This window comes from Artibeus jamaicensis, unplaced genomic scaffold (genome assembly GCF_021234435.1).
Source record: "Artibeus jamaicensis isolate MK-2021 breed Jamaican fruit bat unplaced genomic scaffold, CSHL_Jam_final contig_1016, whole genome shotgun sequence".
NCBI classification, from domain to species: Eukaryota; Metazoa; Chordata; class Mammalia; order Chiroptera; family Phyllostomidae; genus Artibeus; species Artibeus jamaicensis.
Window position 1 is genome coordinate 8081135 of NW_026521195.1, and position 21789 is coordinate 8102923.

The following is a 21789-nucleotide window of genomic DNA, read 5'->3' on the forward strand; positions in this document are numbered from 1 at the left end:
GTTTTTAACCATAAAAACTAGTTTTTACTATTTGTGTTCAGAATTTTTTTTCTTTTTAGAAAATTCATGTATGATCCTGTTAAAATTGTCAAACAACTAGGGAAATGTGAAACTAAACATTAAAAAATACTTTAACCTGGCTGATGTAGTTCAGAGCATTGAGCACGGGCCTGTGAACCAAAGGGTTGCCGGTTCTATTCCTAGTCAGGCACATGCCTGGGTTGTGGGCCAGGTTCCCAGTTGGGGACGTGTGAAAGGCAGCCACACATTTAATGTGTCTCTTTCTCTCTCCCTCTGCAACTCAATAAATACATACATACATACATACCCCTTTAATTCCCACTGCCCTGCAATAAAGACTGTTAGTATTCTGTTCACCATACATACGTGCATCATATCTTTTTTCTCCAAGTGCCTTAAATGAGCTAATCTTTTAAAAATTGTAAAACATTCATATCAAAAAACCTAACCATTTTAACTAGGTGTAAGTGTGGTGGCTTTAAGTACATTCACACTGTTGCACAACTGTCAGCACCATCCCTCTCAGAAGTCCTTTTACCTTCCAAAGCGAAACTCTGTGCCCGTGGGCAATACACATGGCCCCTTCCCCAGCCAACTATGAACCTAATCTTTTTTACTCTGCATTGAAATATAACATTCACACAGAAAAATGTACATGCCACAAGTTCACTGACACCCGCCCCCCCAAAAAAAAACCCCCACCGCAAGGAAGGAAATATTGGTATTCATATTGCAGTTCCTTTTTCTTTGCACCTGAAGTCGCCAGTGCTCTAATGCTACAAATTTACTTTAACTGACAATGTTACAGTCGATGGTGTTCTGTACACTGTCGATGCGGGCTTTGCACACAGCTTAGCCAGGGCTTTTGGGACTGCACCTGTGCTATATTAAGACGCCTCGGACAGCAAGAATTTTCTTTTGCTGGTGTAGCTGCTCCAGTTACTTCAGGGTAAGTGTGTGCAGTTCATGTACATAGATGAACTTCTCTTGCTTAACCTTTCTGATCCTTATTTGGTTTAGTATCTGATTGAAATTTTAGGCATTTAAAAGCATAAATAAAGAAACAATATATAATGCAAAACTGTAATTTGCAGAGATCTGAATATGTAAAACTTTGCAGTGTCTTAGGTCTGAGAAATTTATAGGATCTAATTTTAAGAGCTTCTTGTTTGACATTTAGATGTTAAGGAAAAGCAAAGTATCCTCAGAAATCTCTTCTTAAGGGGAAAAAACATTATAAGATCCAATTTTGTTGTTCATTCAGTTGCTGTGGCTCAATTTTGCTGATAGCCACATGCTTTGTGAATTAGAAACTATTTATGATAGCTAATAATAAAGGTAATGAATTTTTTATTTTGTGCCTCTGAGCTTTATCCAGGACATCCTGGAATAGGATTGTACTGGTATGTTTCATGAATTGATAAAAGCTGGATCACTGTCTCAAAGGCTTATGACAAATTGCATATGGTAAATTAAGATTCAGACAAACATATTACTATGAAAGGGTAAACACTATGACTAAGTTACATGTAAATAATTGAATTTACCTCATTTTTTAAAAGATTTTATTCATTTATCTTTAGAGGGGGAGGGAAGGAGAAATATCAATGTATGGTTGTCTCTTGTGTGTCCCCCACTGGGAACTGGCCCACAACCCAGGCATGTGCCCTGACTGGGAATCGAACCTCGATCCTTTAGCTCACAGGCCTGCGCTCAATCCACTGAGCTACACCAGCCGGGGTTACCTCATTTTTAATAGTTTTCTTTAATCAGGAAAATTAGCTAGTGAAGCAGACCATTTTTTTAAAGTATTTTACTTGGTTTTTATTGGTGGCCTATATCCAAGCATCTCTGGATATTGCTTACCACCTGTGCTATGGTTCTAGGACAGATTCAAGGACAGAAGAACTCAGAGTGCCTTAAGGGTAATCAGAATAATTTAATTTCTATGTGTCTTGGTTTAACTCATCCTGAAACATGCTGTTAAATATTGGGGCAGTGTGGATGAGGGGGGCGTGGATGAATTTCTAAGCTCTGAAATTATGTATTTTCACAAGTATTCATTAAATTCTGAGAAGCTAAGTTTTACTATTTAAGAAAATTTCTATAAAAATTGCCCCTTTAAAAATTGCTGATTTTTAAATAACTAGCCTTCGAAATCTGTTTTTCCTCTTCTACCTCTTTCTTTTCTCCTCCCACCTTTTGCTGTTCAGATTCATTTTTGTCTTATGTTTATATCGAAAAAGTTTCACTTTCCAGTTATGTATTTTTTTTTACTGCTGCCTTGAAATTTTAATTAGAGAGAATTATTTAAATGCCTTGAGAAACTGATTTACAATGCTATGGAAATAATAAACTTACAGTTTGATATTTTTCCATGTGCCAATTACCCTAAGAAAGTGTTGTTGTTATTAAAAAACCAAATACAGGACAAGTAATGCAGGTTGGTGGAGAAGCGCGGTGACATGGGTTCACCATGGACACTCAGTGGTGTTGGTGACACCTGGTCCATGTTACAGCACTCCGTGCCTTTCCTTAGGTAAATAGTACACCATTTGCCATCCAGGATTTCATTACCTTATTGGTGTTTAGTTTAAATGACTCGAGATCAAAATTCAAGCAGAATTATAACTTTTTGAGCTAATTAGAATAAGAAATTTGGTCTTTTTTATTTCCCCACAAAACAGAACATCGTGGGCCTTTGGAAGTATTCAGCTTTCATTCAGATTCTTTAAAACTTGTGTAAAGGCAAGTAGATATTGTCCATGTAGGCATAGAACTTTTCAGTTTATTGGTTTGTAAATGTATTTTCAAGGTAAAGTTCATCATTTCAGAATGAAAGACCAGGATAGCTGAAACCTCCAGTTTCCACGTCTCTGCTATTCAAGTGCAGGTCTTCCCTCTTGCTTCAGTCTTTGCCTGGTCCCACAGTAGAGACCTTCACCTCCCACAGAGCACACACAGCAGTTGTCTTCCACCTTCAGCACAATCGGTCCACGATGAAAGGTTCCAAAGATGGCAGGCTTCCAGACATCCTTTGAAGAGAGTTTATAGTTCACGGGTGGTATTTTCTATTTTTGAACAAGTCTTCTGCACTCGATGTGTTTTTTCCAACAGCTCTCCTCCTGAAGCATCTGCAACAGATGACTGTTGGCAAAGTGAGCCAGAACTTTATATACCGAGTATAGGTTTACAGGCCAATTGGTTTAAAAATATCCTGCCCTCATTTTCTGTGTCTTCTTTAGAATTGTGCCAGAATGCTGACATTTGTGCCTTAGTCTTTACACTTTTATAATACTAGTGACCTCAGGCTGTTTTTCATATTAGGTCTGCAGTATCACTTTATTAATGAGAGATTATTTTTAACATGGATAAATTTTGGTCAGATTGCCAGTGGGGACTGGAAGGAGTGAAAGCCCTGCACTTGAAACTTGCAGAGTGTCCAGATTATCAAAAATAATGTCCTAGAGTTGGAAACTTAGCAGTTGCAAATTCCTCATTACTCTGTTTGGTATGTATTTTGCTTAAATAAAATTTAAAGAGACCATGAGAAAGACAATTACTCTTTCAACTAATAACACAGCCTTTTTTTTTTTTTTCTTTTTTAACTAAGCACAAACACTACAGAAGGAACCAAACTTAGGGGGTTGGAGGTGGAGAGAAATAAGGTCTCCATGTGCAACAAAAAGAGCTCATATTCCCAGATACTGAACTGTATTGTCACTGCTGGGGTTCTGTTTTCACTGGGCCTTTCCAGTGTTTCACAGAGCATGTGGTATTTTTATAAACTTGATTGTACTTTTCCACATTCTCCTTCCTCTACCACAAGCTAATAAAATGCTTTTATTTAAATAGTGTCTTCTCGAAATGTAGGCTCCTTTTCAGATATTAAGCATTAAAGAAAAACCATGAGCACCTAATATAGTATGCTTTGGTTTTATAAGTAGAGAAGTAGACTTGTGGGCAGCTTCTATGACGTGTGTTTGAGAGCTGACTCTGACAGAAAGGAGTTGGACCAAAAGTTACTACCTCTGACCCTGTTTGACTATATCTACAATTATCTACTAACCTCCAAACTACCATTATAATTACATTTGGGGATGGTGATCAAATTTTTATGAGTTACGTTGAGTGAATGTATATAGATGTGGATAACAGATACATTATTTTTTCACATGTGAAAAATTGGAGGCATCTTACTATTTGGAAACACTTTTTACTCAACTCTCAGATGCCATCAGTTACAAGATCATCACTTTAGTAATAGCTTTTCTGAGAAAGGAGTGAAAATACTTTTTTTATAAGACATTGCCCAGTTTTATGCACTTAAAATGGAAAGTGGGGGGTGGGTTTAAGAATTTAATAAATTTTATATATCTGCTATAACACATTGTAATTATCAAGAACACAGATCTAATGTCCAACTTCTATTATTAAAGTTTAAGAAAAAGTCTGATTTTTTCATCTTTCAACAAAGTTGCCCTTTTTTAAAATATATACTACTTTTTTTTAACCTTTTTAAAAAAGATTTTATTTATTCATCTTTAGAGGGGGAAGGGAAGGGAAGGAGAGAGGGAGAGAAACATCAATGTATGGTGGCCCCTTGTGCATTCCCTGCTGGGAACTGGCCTGCAGCCCAGGTGTGTGCCCTGACTGGGAATCAAACTGCAATCCCTGGGTTCACAGGCCCACGCTCAATCTGCTGAGCTACACCAACCAGGGCAAAGTTGCCCTTTTTAAATAATGCTTTTATTATAAAATTTTACTTATGTAAAATAAAGTAAAAGTAAAGTCATTGAGTATCAAAAAGTAAGTAATTTTCTTAAGATTTATACTGCAAAAATGAAAAAATATATAATAATGAGATATTTTTAAAAACTAAACATGTATAAATTTTATCCAAACCCCTAAAATGATCATTAACAAATAATATTACATATCTATTTTGTAATGAATACTCTTCTAGATTTAGACACAATTCATGTCTTAGTCACATCACTTCACAAAATTAAAAATTTTAGTGTGAGAAAATTAAAGGTGAAGTATGTATATCACGTTTCTCCTTTACATCCTTCTTATATAGTCCTTCGTTGATTCAGTAATAGTAGTGCAGTTTTCCCACAAACTTCATCCTGACATGTAGAGAAAATGCTGATAAAACATTCTTGTAATAAAGCATTTTCTTGCAAATATCTACTTCACTTTAACTGTATTCAAATCTTCTTAACACCATAGAAGTTCTTAAAGGAAAGCTGCAAATTCTCCATACCGAACTTTTAACCCCAAACATGTGAAACAGTCAAATCTTTATGGAGCTCTTCAGGGAAAAAGAAAATGGGTTCTGCTACTTGGCGTTTAAACCATTGCCAAAGTACCGCCTTCGTGTGTCATTCACATACAGGAAGAGACTGAAATGCATGTGTGTCACGTGTACCTTTTCTCTCTCTCTCCTACTGTGACATCACCTGGGGAAATCCAGAAGATTGGATAACCGAGATATGACTAATCAAGATTCTGCTGTACATGTGAAAATGGTGGGTATTTAAATATTTCCCATTCCATTTATTAATGGTGAATTCACCACTTTTACCTCCGCCTTTAACTAGATAGTTACTTACAGGACTGTAGCTTTCTATAGATCTTTCTTCACAACGTTTGACACACAATGGAGCCTCAAATGTTTGTCGAATTGAATTTCCACTTTCCTTTGACATCTTTTTGCTTGAAATATAATTTGTATTACTGTGTCAGCATATAAGATGGTTACCCCATTCTTTTTGTGCTAAATTTTCCTTGTTTAACAACACACTTAAATCATACAGCATGAAATATCTTAGGCCTCTGAACAAAAAACAACAAGCATTTGCATGAAAAAAAACTTTTTGGACAATAGTACAAGTTCATTGCATTGTGGACATTAGGGTGAGGTGGGAAAAACGCAGCCTTTGGAGTCAGAACTGACTTCAAATCTTAACTCGGTCCTTCAGAGCTGTGCTTCCCTGGAAGGAGGGTGAGGGTCTCAGGGTCAAGGTAGAGGGATGAAACCGCCGGCCTCATGTCGTCCTTATTCACAGTTTTCCCCCTTCTTTACCGAGGTGTAACGGACAAATAAAACTGTAAGATATTGGACATGTACAATGTGTGATTTAATGTATGTATGCAATGTAAAAAGATTCCTTTATCTAGTTAACACATCCATTACTTTTCACATGTTCACTTTACTTTTATTTTTCGGTGAAAACATTGCAGTTCTACTCTTTCAGCAAATTTCAATTATACAAAAATATAAATGTCAACTATATCATAGTTTGTTATAGTCGTAAACTGTAGTTACTATGTTATACATTAGATCCTCAGACCTTACTCATCTTGTAACTGAAATGTCCTTATTTATATTAGTGAAAAAACATGTGAAGTGCCTGCTAGCATAGTAAGCACTCTGCTGTATTACGTTAGTGAGTATTTTAATTAGATAGGTAACGTCTTTATTTGTATGTGTGGAAAAAATTATATCCGTTCTCCATATTCACAATTTTGAAATCCTAAAAAATCACAATTTCTTCCAGGATCTCTTTCTTATTTTTTCTCTGTTTTTTTTCCTGTTCTTCCTCTTCTCTATCTTTTTAATGTGTTTCTTTCTAGTTTCCTGGTCTGAGCTTATAAACCAGAACAGACTTAGCACGCACACAACCGCAGTGTGTCACAGTTCGTAAATCTCTCGTTCAGCTTCAGTTTCCACCCAGTGTGTGATGGGAGGAGAGAGCTGACTCACAGTTCTGGGTAAGCTGTCATCAGTGTAGTTACTGCTGTTACGGTGAAGCATATGAAATTGCTGTTTTACATGTCAGATGTGGTCCAGTATTGGCAATTTCATACGGTTCAACCTAACTCGTGGATGTGAACTTTGCCGCCATTGCATGATTACTGTTTGATTCTTCGATAATTGAGTTTGAATATCTGATATGTAGCATTAAATCAGTAGAAACTTTCCTTGCTTGGGCCAATTTATTTTTTTTAACCAAAATGAATGTAAGTGGTGTAGGAATGCCCTACTGTATAATTTTTTATTATTTGGATCCCAGAACCCTGTTTTTGAAGCAAGTAACCATGTAGTCAACCCACAAAAAGACTACAGAAGGAAGAGAAGCCAAAGATGATGTGTACTTGCTGTTTTTTACTATCATCGCACTGATTTACACACTTTTTGCCTTGGGTTTGCTTTTCTACAAACGTTGATACATCTTGTAGGAGGCTAAAAGCTCCTTGGGATATTAGCCTCAACTTTTCATGGTCTGGCTCCTCATCTCTTCTTCTAAACTTTCTCTCCCCCTCTCTCCCCCTCTCCCCCTCTCCCCCCCTCTTTCCCCCTCTCCCCCTCTCTCTCCCCCTCTCTCTCCCCCTCTCCCCCTCTCTCTCTCCCTCCTCCCCGTCTTCCCTTCCCCTGCCTCCTTTCCATGTGCATTTGGGTTTAGACCTGCTTATCTTTCTGCCTCATTAGACCCTGCACTTGATTCCTCTCCAGTCTCAGAGTAGCCAAACCCTGCTTCTCTCTGAAAACCTAGATCAGCTGGTTCTTCATCCTCTGACCCCAGTATAAATAATCTCCATTTCTTCTTTTCCATTTGTATTTTATCTGGGCACGTTGGCAAGGTAGTAGTTATTTGGGTTCCTTATTATAATCTGTTATAGAATATGTATCTTGAGTATAAGAAGTGCATCTCACTAAAACTCTTGTATCACTTACAGACCTGCTTAACATAGTGCCTTATACTTAGTGATTATATGGTGAGTGAATGAGTGAAAGAATTTGGCCTATATGACCCGACTGTGGACACTGGCCAAATATGGGGGAGGCTAGGGAGATGGCTGTCACTACAATTTAGTCATGCATAATCTTCTGGTAAATCATAGAATCAATCATCTGTGAATAAATGTGCCAGTCTCAGTAGCTGTCTAGTTTAAACCTATACTTTTTGTGTAGTTTCATAAAAATCTTAGTGCCCACTCCTTTGTACAGTGCGGTGAAGTCTTTTGCTTACACCAGATGTTAACATTAGAAAACAAAGGAAAAAACACATCCCCTGAAGTGTGTTTGGGGCAGAAATTCTTAAGTCATTTACAGTAATTTTTATGTAGGGTATTTTCAGAAGAACACTAAGACAATTTTGTGGCTGCACCATGGAGCTGCTTATTTATATCTTGTCATGTATATATCTGAATAAATGTATCTGTAAGATAATATCAAATAATCTAACGTTGCTATAAAGCTTTGAATAAACCTGTGTATCTTTGACATCAGCTTCTTTAGAAATCATTGCTGTTTGAACAGGGAAGTAGACGAACAGAAGTTTGTTTGGTCTGCACAAATACAGTATTTTAAAGATTGGCCAGAATAAGGGCATGTTAGGTTTTTCTTAGTCGTCTTCAGTGTTGATGCCGACTAGGCCCCAGTCAAGCAGCACAGCCAGGCTCTTCTCAGGGAAGCTTTGCTCCTTCCGCTGCACTGTGCCTCATGGCCTCGCGGAATGAATTCGTTTTCTTTTGTTCACAAATGATGGAAATTTTCAGCCTCGCATTTATCTTCCATAAAATTGTATCATATCAAATTCGAAAGTCTTTGGACAACTCGTAGTAACCTGCCCTTCAGATCGGAAGTGTCATGACTTCATGCTCACCAAACAGATGGGTGTGCACCACACAGGGTGTGAGGAGGTAACAAGGGCGTGACAAAACGCACACTCCTGCAGTGTGCTTCTTAATGTTCTGATATTCTGATGATCTTTGACACATTTCAGGTGTATTTCACAATGTTATTATTTCTTAGGTCCATTCTAAAATATTTAAGTAAAATGTCCAATATCTTAGAAATATTTTAGTGACATTTTCTGTGTACTGCGGGGTGGAGGGTAGTGTTGCCATGTAACCCAAGGCAGATGTAATTATGTTTTTTATATTTCTTACACCTGTGTCCACCACCCTCCGTGTTCTCTGGGAAAAGTAGCTGCTCTTTAATCCATTGTCATCACTGCTATTTCATCCTGTGGTATTTGGGTATTAACTTCTGATCCATCTTAAAAGGAATGGTTGTGTGTGGTGCAGAAGCAGGGACAGGAACGCCTCTGGCCATGGGGTCTCCTTCAGACGGCAGTTGTCAACCTAGCCAGAGCTAGGTGCTCTTCCCCTTTGCATTCTCAGAAACTGGAGGATAGGACTTTCTTGAAGCAGGGTGCCTTCCTCAGTCTGGATTTACTGAAGTACAGTGTTCCACTTTCTTGGTGAAAATATAGTCAGTGACATCAATCTTCTGTTGCTTTCAGTATGAGTTAGTTACTGGATCAAGCATATATTGATTACTAGGCATCTATCTCTTAAGGTAGAGGTAAGAGCAGAATATAGTTGTTAGGAGATGAACTTACTTACTAGCTGAGACATTTGTAACTTCCAGTGCCATGGAACTGACATTCCAAAATAACAATGGCTCCTAAAACTCAATAGGAAACACACAAATTAGCGTCCCTCATCATATCCCTAGCATCGAGTCAGACCATCTGACACAGAGTGGACACAGGTAAGTTTTCATTAAGCAGATGAATAGAATAATGAATGAAAAAAGGAATCGAGAAACAAGTGCCTATCTGCTTGTCTCATCTGTTGAAAAATTGCTATATATTCAGATAACCATCCTTAATCAGTTAAAACCCTTTAAAGCCCAGTTACATTAAAAGGATCACTGTACGAAGGTCAGTTGCATTGTAGCTTATCTCTCCTACTTAAATGCAGCTCTCTAAAAGTAAATATTGTGGGTCCAAGTCTTTCATTCATGGAGAAAATTTTAATGTCGGCACTTCTGTTTCCTGTACACTTCTGAATCCATCTTCCAGTCTTTGGAGAACATTTTAGTCTTTTTCTGGTTTTTCTAATTCTGCCTGTTATGTAGAGACAGCACAGGCTTATCCGGTCAGGTCCCGTTGTACCAAAGACACAAGATCTAGGGAGTTTTTCATAACTGTGTCCGTCACACAGGGGAAGTATGTTAATATCGGTGATAACATACCCAGATAATTTAATTTAAAATAAATAAAGATTGTCAGGTATAAGCCAGTACAGAACCTTGATTTGAGGTTCTATTACTGTCTTTTTATACTGTGGAGCCTGCTATTAAGAGACCCATAATTTCCTCCTCCCGGTCTACTTGTACATGGGCTATAAGTGTTGTATTTGTGCTGAAGTTACTTTGATCCATTTTATTCTGTCTGCAGTATAGCAGGGGGAAAAAACATTAAATGTTTGAGAAACATGAAAGCCTACATGAACCATCCCTGTAGCAGCCTAAGTAAGCCCCGTGGGTCTAATGCCCTTTAGTGGTTGTCCTGACTTGAAATAAATCTGTTGTAAAATTTATGCCAAGAACAGTGAAGTTGTTTGGGATATAGTACCATAAAGGAGCAAACATCTTGAAGTAACTTTTCAAATTAAATATAATTTAATTATCTGTACAAAGGTAAATTTGTGGGAAATAATCTTATAATACTTGTTTCCTTTCTGCTAAAAAATTTTTGGAAAAGTAAATATGAATACAAACTAAATCTTAAGCAGAAAGATTCTTAGAAGAAAATTCTTTATCACAAAGTTCAAATATATTCTCCATTCAATTATTTCGTTTTGGTTAATGAACTCTGTTGAAAACATTTTCTTATAACTGCATATGTTATAATACTAATTTCAGACAGCCAGATGCAAAAGTATACTATGAGACGGAGATAAACTTGTGTGCATATACACACATGTTTGTAATCAGAGAAATGAAAATCATAAAAAATAGAATGGTTATTTGTTTATCTTTGGGTAATAGAATCCCAGACAATTTTTTTCTATAATTTCTGTCATAAGCCTGCATGACTTCCGTTAGAAAAATTACATTCACTGATAATGTATTAGTTACAAACGTAGTTTTGTCTTCATCTTCTTGATGGAAAACTACTGATATGCTGTTAAAATTTTTGTGTGTAAATGGTAATTTGATACCATGTATACACAAACAAGCAAACAAGTGGTTTGCTTGTTTTTATATAATGCCTCAACATTTTAAAACCTTTAAATAATATAAGCTTCTGCTTGGTATCAAAGGAACCTGAGAAAAGAGGAGTTAAAAATAGTCATGTAATGTCCTTTTGTTTTTAGATGCCAGAATTTCAGAAAAGTTCAGTTCGCATCAAGAACCCTGCAAGAGTAGAAGAAATTATCTGTGGTCTCATCAAAGGAGGAGCCATCAAACTTCAGGTGAACCGGCATCAAGAAGCCTGTATTGCTAACCCTTCATTTCTGGTGTTAAAATAGACACATTCACCTCCTGTTTTGCCGAAATCTGAACCAAGAAAGTTTAGATAGATGAGTTTTGCCTGTCCTTTCAGAATGTAAAATCTGAAGGGTATAACTAGAGTTGGTAAAAAAAAAATATATTGAATACCCTGTTGGAAACAAAAATTAATAGCCTTAAAATAAATCTAGCTATTATTTAATAGTATTAACTAAGTTAACTAATACTGTGCATAAGTATTAAACTATTTTAAGAATAATATCGGACTTCCGCCAAGATGGAGGTATAGGTAGATGTGCCGTGCCTCCTCACACAACCAAGTTTAGGGACAACTAAATATTAGCATCAGAAAACACAACCAGAACACGGAAAACTGAACTTTTCGGAAGTCCGCTAACAACAAATTCTTCAGCCCGACTGGTAAGGGGCGAAACCGGTGTCTGGTGAGGAGTTGCAAAGGAGGGCTCGGTCGGACCGGGCGCGGAATCCAGACGTGCGAATCCAGACGCACGGGTTCCAAACGCAGGATTGGACCTAGTGGGCGACCGAACAACCCACCGGGTGAGCGACTGCAGAGGAGACAGTGGGGAGGCGGTGCAGTGTGTTGACTGCGGTTGCCTAATTGCGCGCGAGCGAGGGAGTGGGCGGTTGGACCGGCCTCAGCAGCGATAGAGGGCAGCCGCGGCGATCAAGGGCGCCGCCATTTCCCCGCTCTGACCACGCCCCCACATACAGCGTCACAACCCAGCGACCTGGGAGTCCCAGGCGCCGCTTCTCGCTTCTCACATTTAAAGGGCCAGAACAGACCAAAAATGTCGCAGGAAGACCTCAAAGCCCCAGAGATAAATCTAAGCGACGAAGAAATAGCAAAACTCTCAGACGCACAGTTTAAAACAATGGTCATCAGCTTCCTCACAGATCTGGTTGATTATAGCCATAAATTAGAGAAACATATGAAGGCTAAATTAAGGGAAATGAATGGAATTCCACAGGAAACCCATAGAGATGAAAAGGAAACTGGGACTCAAATCAATGGAGTGGACCAGAAGAAAGCAAATAATGGCCAAACAGAAAAGAGTCAAGGAGCAAGAATTCAAAGAAATGAGGAGAGTCTTAGGAACCTCCAGGACATCTTTAAACGCTCCAATATCCGAATTATAGGGGTACCAGAAGGGGGAAAGACACAACCACCAGTGGAAAAATTATTTGAACAAATAATAAAAGAAAATTTCCCCAATCTGGCAAAGGAAATAGACTTCCAAGAAATCCAAGAAGCCCAGAGAGTACCAAAAAAGTTGGACTCAAGAAGAAACACACCAAGGCATATCATAATTACATTAGCCAAAATTAAAATGAAGGAGAGAATCCTAGAAGCAGCAAGAGCTAAGGGGACAGTCACCTACAAAGGAGTCCCCATCAGACTGTCAGCAGATTTCTCAAAAGAGACCTTACAGGCAAGAAGGGGCTGGAAAGAAATATTCCAAGTCATGAAATCTAAAGACCTACAACCAAGATTGCTCTATCCAGCAAAACTTTCATTTAGAATGGAAGGACAGATAAGGTGCTTCTCAGATAAGACCAAATTCAAGGAGTTCATCATCACCAAGCCCTTATTATATGAAATGTTAAAGGGACTTATCCAAGAAAAAGAAGTTAAAGAAACATGAACAGTGAAAGAACAACAAGCTCACAGTTATTAACAACCACACCTAAAACGAAAGCAAACTAAAAGAACAGCTAGATCAGGAGTGGAAATATAGAAATGAAGATCTCAAGGAGGGTTAGCAACAGGGGAGTGGGAGGAGGAGATGGGGGGAGAAGGTACAGAAAATAAGTAGCATAGACAGTAGATAGAAAATAGATGGGGGGGGCAAGAATAGCATGGGAAATATAGAACCTAAAGGACTTGAGACACATGGACATAAACTAAAGGGGGGTAATGGTGGGGATGGGGGGCAGGGTGGAGGGGAATGAAGGGGGGAATAGAACAACTGTAACAGCATAATCAATTTAAAAAAATTTCAAAAAAAAAAAGAGAAGAATATCAAGTATGTACAGTTTCAAGTTGCTCTTCCATCTTTTTTTTAAAGATTTTATTTATTTTTAGAGAGAGGGTAAGTGAGGGAAAAAGAAAGGGAAAGAAACATCGATGTGATTGGTTGCCTCTTGTGCCCCCAACAGGGGACCTGGCCACAACCCAGGCATGTGTCCTGACTGGGAATCTAACCTGCAACCTTTTGATTCACAGGCTGGCACTCAATCCACTGAGCCACACCAGCCAGCCTCTTATTTAATTGCTTTCACTACATTTTTGTACAGCGACCAAGTGTGTTGAAATTGTGTGGTATTTAATTTCTGTTGGACAACTGTAACCATATTACCTGCAATTGTAAATTCCCATACTGAATAAGATTTTATATGGTAACAAGGATCAGGTATGCAAGTTGTAGCTAAGGGAATTTTCAGGACTTTGCATATGAACTACATTAGAAAACACCATGTAAAGGGAATAACTTATAGTGGGGACCAGGTACCAAGCACAGTCCTGGGTCTTTAGGAAGCTTGCAGCACGGGTCTGGCCTTGCAGCTATGTTTTTATAATGCCTCTTCCCTTTTCTTACAGATAATTACAGACTTTGATATGACGCTGAGTAGATTTTCCTACAAAGGGAAAAGATGTCCAACATGTCATAGTAAGTGTGGCACACATAACAAAATTTTTAAAGTAACCATTATTTTAAGATCCTCTACCTATAATATTATCTATGAGATCAGAGGTTTTTCTTCCTTTTGGACACTGGAAGTGAGGGGAGCTGCTTTTTCATCCGAGATCCGACGGGATTGGGCGCATTCAGGGTGGAAGGGCTGTAGACCTGCTTTTTCATATTACATTTGGAGGGTTTGTCTTTCCCTGTGTTACATAACTGGCTATTTCCTGTATGGTTTTGGTTGCAAGAGGAATAAAGACTTCAGAATTTTTTTTTCTCCAAATGTGGACTATTCATTATTCAAGAAATGGATTTTAAATATTGGATTAAACTTAAGAAACCATATTTATCAGTAAGTTACATTTTCTAGGAATGTTACTAAACTTCTGTATCATTTATATGTAGATAAAGTTAAAGAATAAGTTAGGAAATAGCTATAAAGTTAAAATGTGTTGCTAAGATAAGACACCCTTTTTGTTCTCATTTTCTGAACTTGGCAGTGAGTTTCCAAAATAATACTCTTCACCCTGATAGAGAAGCGGTGACGCGAGCCCTGTCATTCACAGCTGGTGCGCTCATCCCGATCAGTTACATAAAAACCTAAAAATCATAGCCTGTGGCCCAGTGATTCCTCTTTGGGAAATTTCTAATCAGTTAACCCCAAAAGGGGGGGGGGGAGCAAAGCTGTATTTACAGAAATAGTGGTAACTAACTTCAATATAAAATTACTTATACAAGCAAAGGCTTGGTAACAACCTAAGAATTTTAACACTGTAGAAATAGTATCAATAATGTCATGCCCACATGACAATATATAGCCATCATGAATGATATTCGTGGAGAGCTTTTAATTATATTTAAAAAATATAAACTTTTTTCATTGTGGAAAAAATTCAGACGTATAGATTTAGTTCAGTCTCTTATCTGATTGATAATACATAAAACTTTAAGACTGAAAGGAAATATACTAAAATTTTAATACTTTATTGTCAAATGGTATAATTTTGGGGTTTTTTTACAATCTGTATTTTCCAGATTTTCACATTGTTTATTAACATTTTATTAAGGAAAAAAAACATGTATTTTAAGGATGGATTCCTTGCTTCTATTTAACTACGAAGGATGATGTTAAGGGGACCATTCGGTATACAGCTCACATTGAAGACTTTGAATTATCTAGCTCAGCAGTCTAAAGGAGCTATCGCCAAACCATGAGATTCTCTAGGGATGCCACTCAGATTAAAGCACCACACCAACAATTGTGATGGCTGTGCTATTTGACTTGGCATTTAAATTTTTAAATGGTACGTTACTCATCAATGAGAGTGTGTCTTCCTTTCATGACTTCTTTGGTCTTTCTCTTTAGATGTCATTGACAACTGTAAGCTGGTTTCAGATGAATGTCGGAAAAAGGTAAGAGCACTGACAATCCAGTTACTGAAAGACATCATTACTCTTTTTGCCGGAAAATTTCTTCAGGTTCATTCACACAGACAAGAATAAATGCAAAGTGCTACAGCCCAATGTGATATACAGTGAACACTAGATAAATGTTAGATTTATTCTTTGGGTCGTAGCAGTCAAACATATTTTAGAGAAAAAAATATAACAGTAGCTTTTAGGGTTTTTAAAATTTTAGTTTTTAATAGCAACAAAAGGTACACAAAAACTTTTCAATGATTGCCAAAATATTCTGGTGTCCTTACATTATCTGGAAAGTTAAAACTAAACTACTTTGATTGTTGCAGGTTTTGCTCCCTTAAATTTATCAGAAAATTGCCTTAATGCTCTGCTTTTTTTTTTTTTTTTGAGTAGGTGTCTCTGTGTCTTTCTTAACAAAATGAGTCCAAAGGTGAATCAAATTTAATACTTTCATGTGAGAATGAAGACTTTTTTTGTACTAATAGTTTATTAGTCAGTTTCACTGATTGCTGATCTGAAAGTACTTAAATTTTAAAAAGAGAGACCAGAAAGGTAGCTTTCTGCAGGTATATTTAGTTACATGTAAACTGAAATTAGCAAAGATCTTTTCAGTTGATATATGTATTAAGTACTCATGATCTAATCTTTACCATTTTACACTTATTTATATTGTTTTGCTTTATAAAATTAAGCAGAGTAATGACATCTCTGCAGTCTTCATGATTACAGTATGTGTTTCTTTCTAGTTACTGCAGCTAAAGGAAAAATATTATGCTATTGAAGTTGACCCCGTTCTCACTGTAGAACAGAAGTACCCTTATATGGTAGAATGGTAAGTGTGTATTGGACAATAGGGGGGTTAAAAAACTGTATTAGTTATATTCACGGTTTGTTTCCCCCTGTTCCGTGTATGAATAAATTGATGAATTGTCTAATGACTTAGAGCAGTGATTAAATACAATCTCTGTTTCTCTAATAATAAGCTCTAATTCTCTTGTCATTTTCACAATCTGGAATTAGTTTTTTTGTTTGTTTTTTAAATGAAGATCGGTAGAAATTAATTTATAATTCTGCACTTAAGCCTTAAACTTAAAATAAGATTTTTTTCATTAAAGTATATGGACAAGATGTGGCTGGGAGTGTAAAGAAAAAGAGCTAGGCTGTAGATGGAACTGAGGTGGAGCCAGCAGGTGACAGTTTGTGAGACGGGGCCCTCTGCCGATGGCAGCAGAGCCCACTGAAACACTGCTTTGAACCCTGGGAGGGCACTGTTAAGAGAAACGCCAGCAGACTTAGCAAGTGGGTCGGAGGGGCCCGCTGAGACAGACTCGGGAGCTGGGCCATTCCACTGAAGGAGCGTTTCCTGAAGTGGAGAGCTGTGCTGTGAGACATGACATCAGGTGGTGTGAGAATCTTAAGAGACCAAAAATGATGCTTTGTCGTCATTATCCCATCACCTGAGGACCTGGCACACTTCATCAATGTTTATGGTATCAGATGTTGAAAAGAGGCTAGACTTACTCAACATGACAAATTGGAAGCAGACTCAGAAGGCTTTCAAACACTGATTTTCAGCATGACAAAAGGACTGTCTAGCAATTAGAATTTTCTAGCAATGGTATAAGGTTCCCTGGGAGAATGAGCTCACTAACAGGGTGGGAGCCAAACCGGAGAGGGGGTTTCACTGAGGAGTATTACAGAGGGGATTTTTAGGTATCAGGTGGAGAGACTCTAAAGGCCTGTTCTAGTGAGTTGGTGTGATTATAGGTGCTTTTACGGAATGATAAAGCACCTGTATATAGGAGTGGGCAAAAGTAGGTTTACAGAGCCCTGGCTGGTGTAGCTCAATGGATTGAGCGTGGGCCTGTGAACCAGACGATCGCGGTTCGATTCCCAGTCAGGGTACATGCTTTCGTTGCAGGCCAGCTCCCAGGAGGGGACACATGAGAGGCAACCATACAACCATACATTGATATTTCTCTCCCTCCCTCCTTCCCTTCCCCTCTAAAGATAAATAAGTAAAGTTTTTTAAAAAGTAGGATTACAGTTGTGAGTACACAAAGCACAGGGTTATCCTTGTATTGCTTTTCCATGCAAACAACTGTAATCCTACTTTTGTCCACCCCTGTATAAAACTTCCCATAATAAGGACTTTCCCTCTTGCTCACTAGGCAGCATCTTCAGTACTTAGGCATTTCATGAAAAGTCAGACCACAGACAGATGACAAAAATGGCTTTGCTCTTATTCCTATTGCAATCAAAGAAATACTTGTGCCTCGTGAGGTTGTAGGTCTCATCTGTAGACCTGGGACAGGCGTACACCTAGTGTCCTCCATTGTCTTAGTAATACCTGTAAAGTGAGCCAGGGTTTAGGGAGAATGGGAGATCCAGCAAAAACATGTGTATCACCTTGGAGACATGTGGGCTATACATTCATTAGTGGTGAATTTAAAGATCTGAAATTTAATTCCAAAGTATCATGAATGTAATACTGTATTTTCTCATACTGAAGAATGCTTTGTAATAAAGATATTTTAACTTCCTTTCATTGATTTTGTTTTTCTTTGGTCATAAACTCCAGGTACACTATATCACATGGTTTGCTTGTTGAACAGGCTTTACCGAAAGCTAAACTTAAAGAAGTCGTAGCAGAATCTAACGTTATGCTCAAGTAAGTTTCTTGTGGGTTTTTTTTTGTTGTTAACTCTCTACAGACTTGAATTGTTATTACTTGTTGCATTCAAGTGTGTATTTTTATTAAAATAATGTATAAGAAAATCCATATAAAAACATACAGAGTATGCCACCTGTCACATAGTAAAAGTGGTTAAGGAATTTAGAATATGTTAGATCTAGGTATAGAGAATAAAAGCCTGTGAACTTAAAATATTAATTTGCATTTCCTTTCTCCAAATTAAACCTTTCAAAACTGCCATGACTGGTATGGCTCAGTGAGGTGGGCATCATCCTGCAAACAAGTCCCTTGAAAGCGATCTCTAGGAAAGGTGAATCTATTTTAGGAAATAATGAATATATTTCTAATAACATGAATTATAAGGTATTAACATTTAAAAGCTTATTTTTCAATTCTGTTTACTACCTCTTCTTCAACTCACTGGGCAAATGCCATGCTTTTTTGTGTGTGTGATGATGCTACATTTTTAAGGCAGCCTACTTCTGAGAAGGAAAGCTTTAACTGTCAGAAAGAGTGAGGGGATAGCTATTAAGTGTTTCATTCCTGTGTTGGGCAGCTTATCCAGTAGCCCAGGGAGAGTAGAAAGGGAGGAAAAGATTTTCAGATGAAAACAGGACCTGTAGCTCCAGGTCTTCAGCAGGAGGAGCCAGACGCGAAGAGAACGCAGCCCAGTCCCTGCCACTCTGCTTGCTAACGATAGGGGCTGCTTGAGCAAATGACAAGCAAGAGGTCTGCCCGCTCACCCTAAATGGGCTTTTCAAGGTATGGTTTGATTATTTGCTGTTCAGTAGTGTAAATTCTGAACTATAGACTTATGCACATTCAATACAAGTCTAAAATCACCTACTTTTTATAGAGTTTATTAAAAGGAGGGTGGTAAAAAGTTAACTGTTGTTTGAAAAACTTATACTGGTATTAGACATCAGTAACAACCCCCTCGGGCAGTGTTTTCGAATGAGAACCAAGTGAGCCGTAGAATTAGGTAGAAATGTGTGAGCTTTTTTTATCACCTAAGGGATAAGGAGATAATCTCTACTTTAACAGTTATATTATCCCTCCATCCTGCAGGGAAGGATATGAGAACTTCTTTGGTAAGCTCCAACAACACAATATCCCTGTGTTCATATTTTCGGCTGGTATCGGAGATGTACTGGAGGAGATTATGCGTCAAGCTGGGGTTTATTATTCAAATGTCAAAGTAGTGTCCAACTTCATGGATTTTGATGACAATGTAAGAATATCAAGTTATTCTTTATCATTTTAAAATCTGTAAATATTTTAATCATGTAAATGCCTTTGTTATTTATGATTTCATATGTACTCACTAAATGAGGCCAGGTGGAAAGGCCCACTGTGGGACTCATCATCTCCCCCAGTGTTATATCTATATCCATGCTTTATTTTTATTAATTTTTAACATTTTTAACTGTTATTCAAGTATAGTTGTCTCCATTTCCCCCCCGCCACTCCCCCACACCCCAGCCGTCCCCACTGGCCACCCTTAATCCTACCTTGCTTTGGTTTTGTCCATGTGTCCTTTATACATGTTCCTGAAAACCCTTCCCCTTTTCCCCTGTTACCTCCCCCACAGCCATGTTTTAAAAATAACTTCTTAAACTTTTGTTTCCCAAGCTACAGACTAATATAATAATTAGTAAAACTTTTTAAAATGTAACATCTGTGGGTGGGGGGAATGAATTAGAACTGATGTCATTTGAACAAGTTCTTCTAATGAAGACAATGTATGATACATAAAACAGGGCCTTTAGGTTACGAACCAATGAAAAAAAATTGGACTTTTAACTCATGTTCACCATTTAAAGTCTCTAGAAAGTTAATTCTCAGAGTCCTTATGTATTGTGAGTATGAAACTACAATAAAATTTGCAAAACCTGTTACTTCAAAGGAGTTCTGTCTTTAATAGGGGGTGCTCAAAGGATTTAAAGGAGATCTAATTCACGTGTTTAACAAACATGACGGTGCCTTGAAGAACACAGACTATTTCAACCAACTGAAAGACAACAGCAACATAATTCTGCTGGGAGACTCCCAAGGCGACTTGCGAATGGCAGATGGAGTAGCCAATGTTGAACACATTCTGAAAATTGGGTATCTAAATGATAGAGTGAGTATACAAATCTGTCACCTAATTTCCTTTTAAGAAGAAACCAGAATGAAACTTGATAGGCGATTGTTTCTATCAGGTCCTTGAGAAAGCAGTTCCTTTGGAGCCATTGGACATGCTCTTCCCCCCTTTCCTTCGGAGATGAGTAAGGGAGTTGGGCCGCACGGGTACACGCTTCCAGGTGTGGGGGAGGGCGGGTGTGCATGTAAGAGGCCTCTCTGGCCTCTCCCACTGGATGCCAGGGGCATTCCCTGGTCATGAGAATCAAAAATGCAGACACTGCCAAGTGTTCCTTGGGCACCATATCCCCACTAGGAAACCACTAGACCAGAGAGAATTCCTCTGGGGAGAAAGGCCCCCATGTGGGAAAATTTCTCTGAGCCTTAAAAATCAGAATACTTAAAAGTATTGCTTCATTTCAAACGTTTTAAGAAAGTGATTTTAATTTGCCACATGCTGCCCAGCAGATCTAAGATAAAACAGTGAGGGTCATACTGACATGATTTGCTTCTTCCTGCATATTAATCTGAATGGTTTTTTTCTGTTGTTGATCAGGTGGACGAGCTTTTAGACAAGTACATGGACTCTTACGACATTGTTCTAGTAAAAGAGGAGTCCCTGGAGTTAGCCAACTCGATCCTACAGAAGATTCTGTACAAATAAGCAGTCCTCAAGAGGACGACTCCTGCGTGGGCGCGGCTGGTGCAAGGACAGCACGCGGGTCCATCTTGCGGAAGGACTTTTATTTATAACACATCCTTGCTCTTGAAGTATTTTCAGACATGTTGAATCCATCAACCAGCAGTTCCTTTTTCTCCACGTCTCCCAAAACACTCCTCACCATGTTTTTAACATTATAAAACCTGTAAGTCAAAATTTGAAAAGTAACTCCCTACATTTCCAGAGTGACTTTTGTAGTTTAATGTTATCATTGAAGTTTTGGAGTTTTTTACATGTGCGATTTTAAGTACTGCCATTTTTTGTATTTTGAGTGAATTATGCTGATTACCATCTCCTGAAATTGTGTTTGTTATTTTGCTTTGGGAACATTGAAATTTACCCGAACATACTAGCACTTGGTGTTTGAAAAAACTTGGAATCCACATACCACTAATTATAAAATGTTCTATATTGATGCACTGAAAATAAACATGAAAAGCCTTTTAAGTTCTATAGCAAAACTATTATTCTTCATTCATTCAACAAACAGTTATTAAGCACCTGCCAGGTTCAGCTTGTGCGCTTATGACCTGTGAATCCATGGCATAGAGGCTGTCGGGAAACAAAGCGTAGCTGAGCGTCATACTACAAAGTCAGGAACCATCGTCGCCCTCTGCAGTCTGACTTCCCGCTACAGATTTCTGCTGCCCCATAAATGGCTTACACAAGGCTTAGACTTGCCATTGTGGTAACTCCAACCCTGATTCTAACACTGTAACTCCAGAGCCAATGAGCAGCTAATTGCTTTTCTTAAAGCAGCTGAGCTTTGATACACACAAAG

The 21789-nt window shown here is 38.1% G+C and overlaps 1 protein-coding gene across 5 annotated transcripts in view; it reads left to right on the plus strand.

The window, feature by feature from the left end:
• Nucleotides 1–21461, plus strand: part of NT5C3A (5'-nucleotidase, cytosolic IIIA) — a 43903-nt gene extending 22442 nt beyond the window's left edge. Inside the window, exons 1-10 of one of the 5 annotated variants that reach the window (XM_037126546.2) lie at nucleotides 812–970; nucleotides 5501–5555; nucleotides 11203–11301; nucleotides 13962–14031; nucleotides 15413–15459; nucleotides 16215–16300; nucleotides 18050–18139; nucleotides 19232–19394; nucleotides 20088–20288; nucleotides 20844–21461. In XM_037126546.2, the coding sequence (XP_036982441.2) occupies nucleotides 5520–5555; nucleotides 11203–11301; nucleotides 13962–14031; nucleotides 15413–15459; nucleotides 16215–16300; nucleotides 18050–18139; nucleotides 19232–19394; nucleotides 20088–20288; nucleotides 20844–20951 (900 nt within the window). In that variant the 5' untranslated portion in view covers nucleotides 812–970; nucleotides 5501–5519 and the 3' untranslated portion in view covers nucleotides 20952–21461. Of the gene's footprint in view, nucleotides 1–811; nucleotides 971–5500; nucleotides 5556–11202; nucleotides 11302–13961; nucleotides 14032–15412; nucleotides 15460–16214; nucleotides 16301–18049; nucleotides 18140–19231; nucleotides 19395–20087; nucleotides 20289–20367; nucleotides 20434–20843 lie in introns of those variants that run through there. The other 4 variants (XM_037126545.2, XM_037126547.2, XM_037126548.2 and 1 more) reach the window with 4 other exon arrangements.
• Nucleotides 21462–21789: the final 328 nt, after the last annotated feature.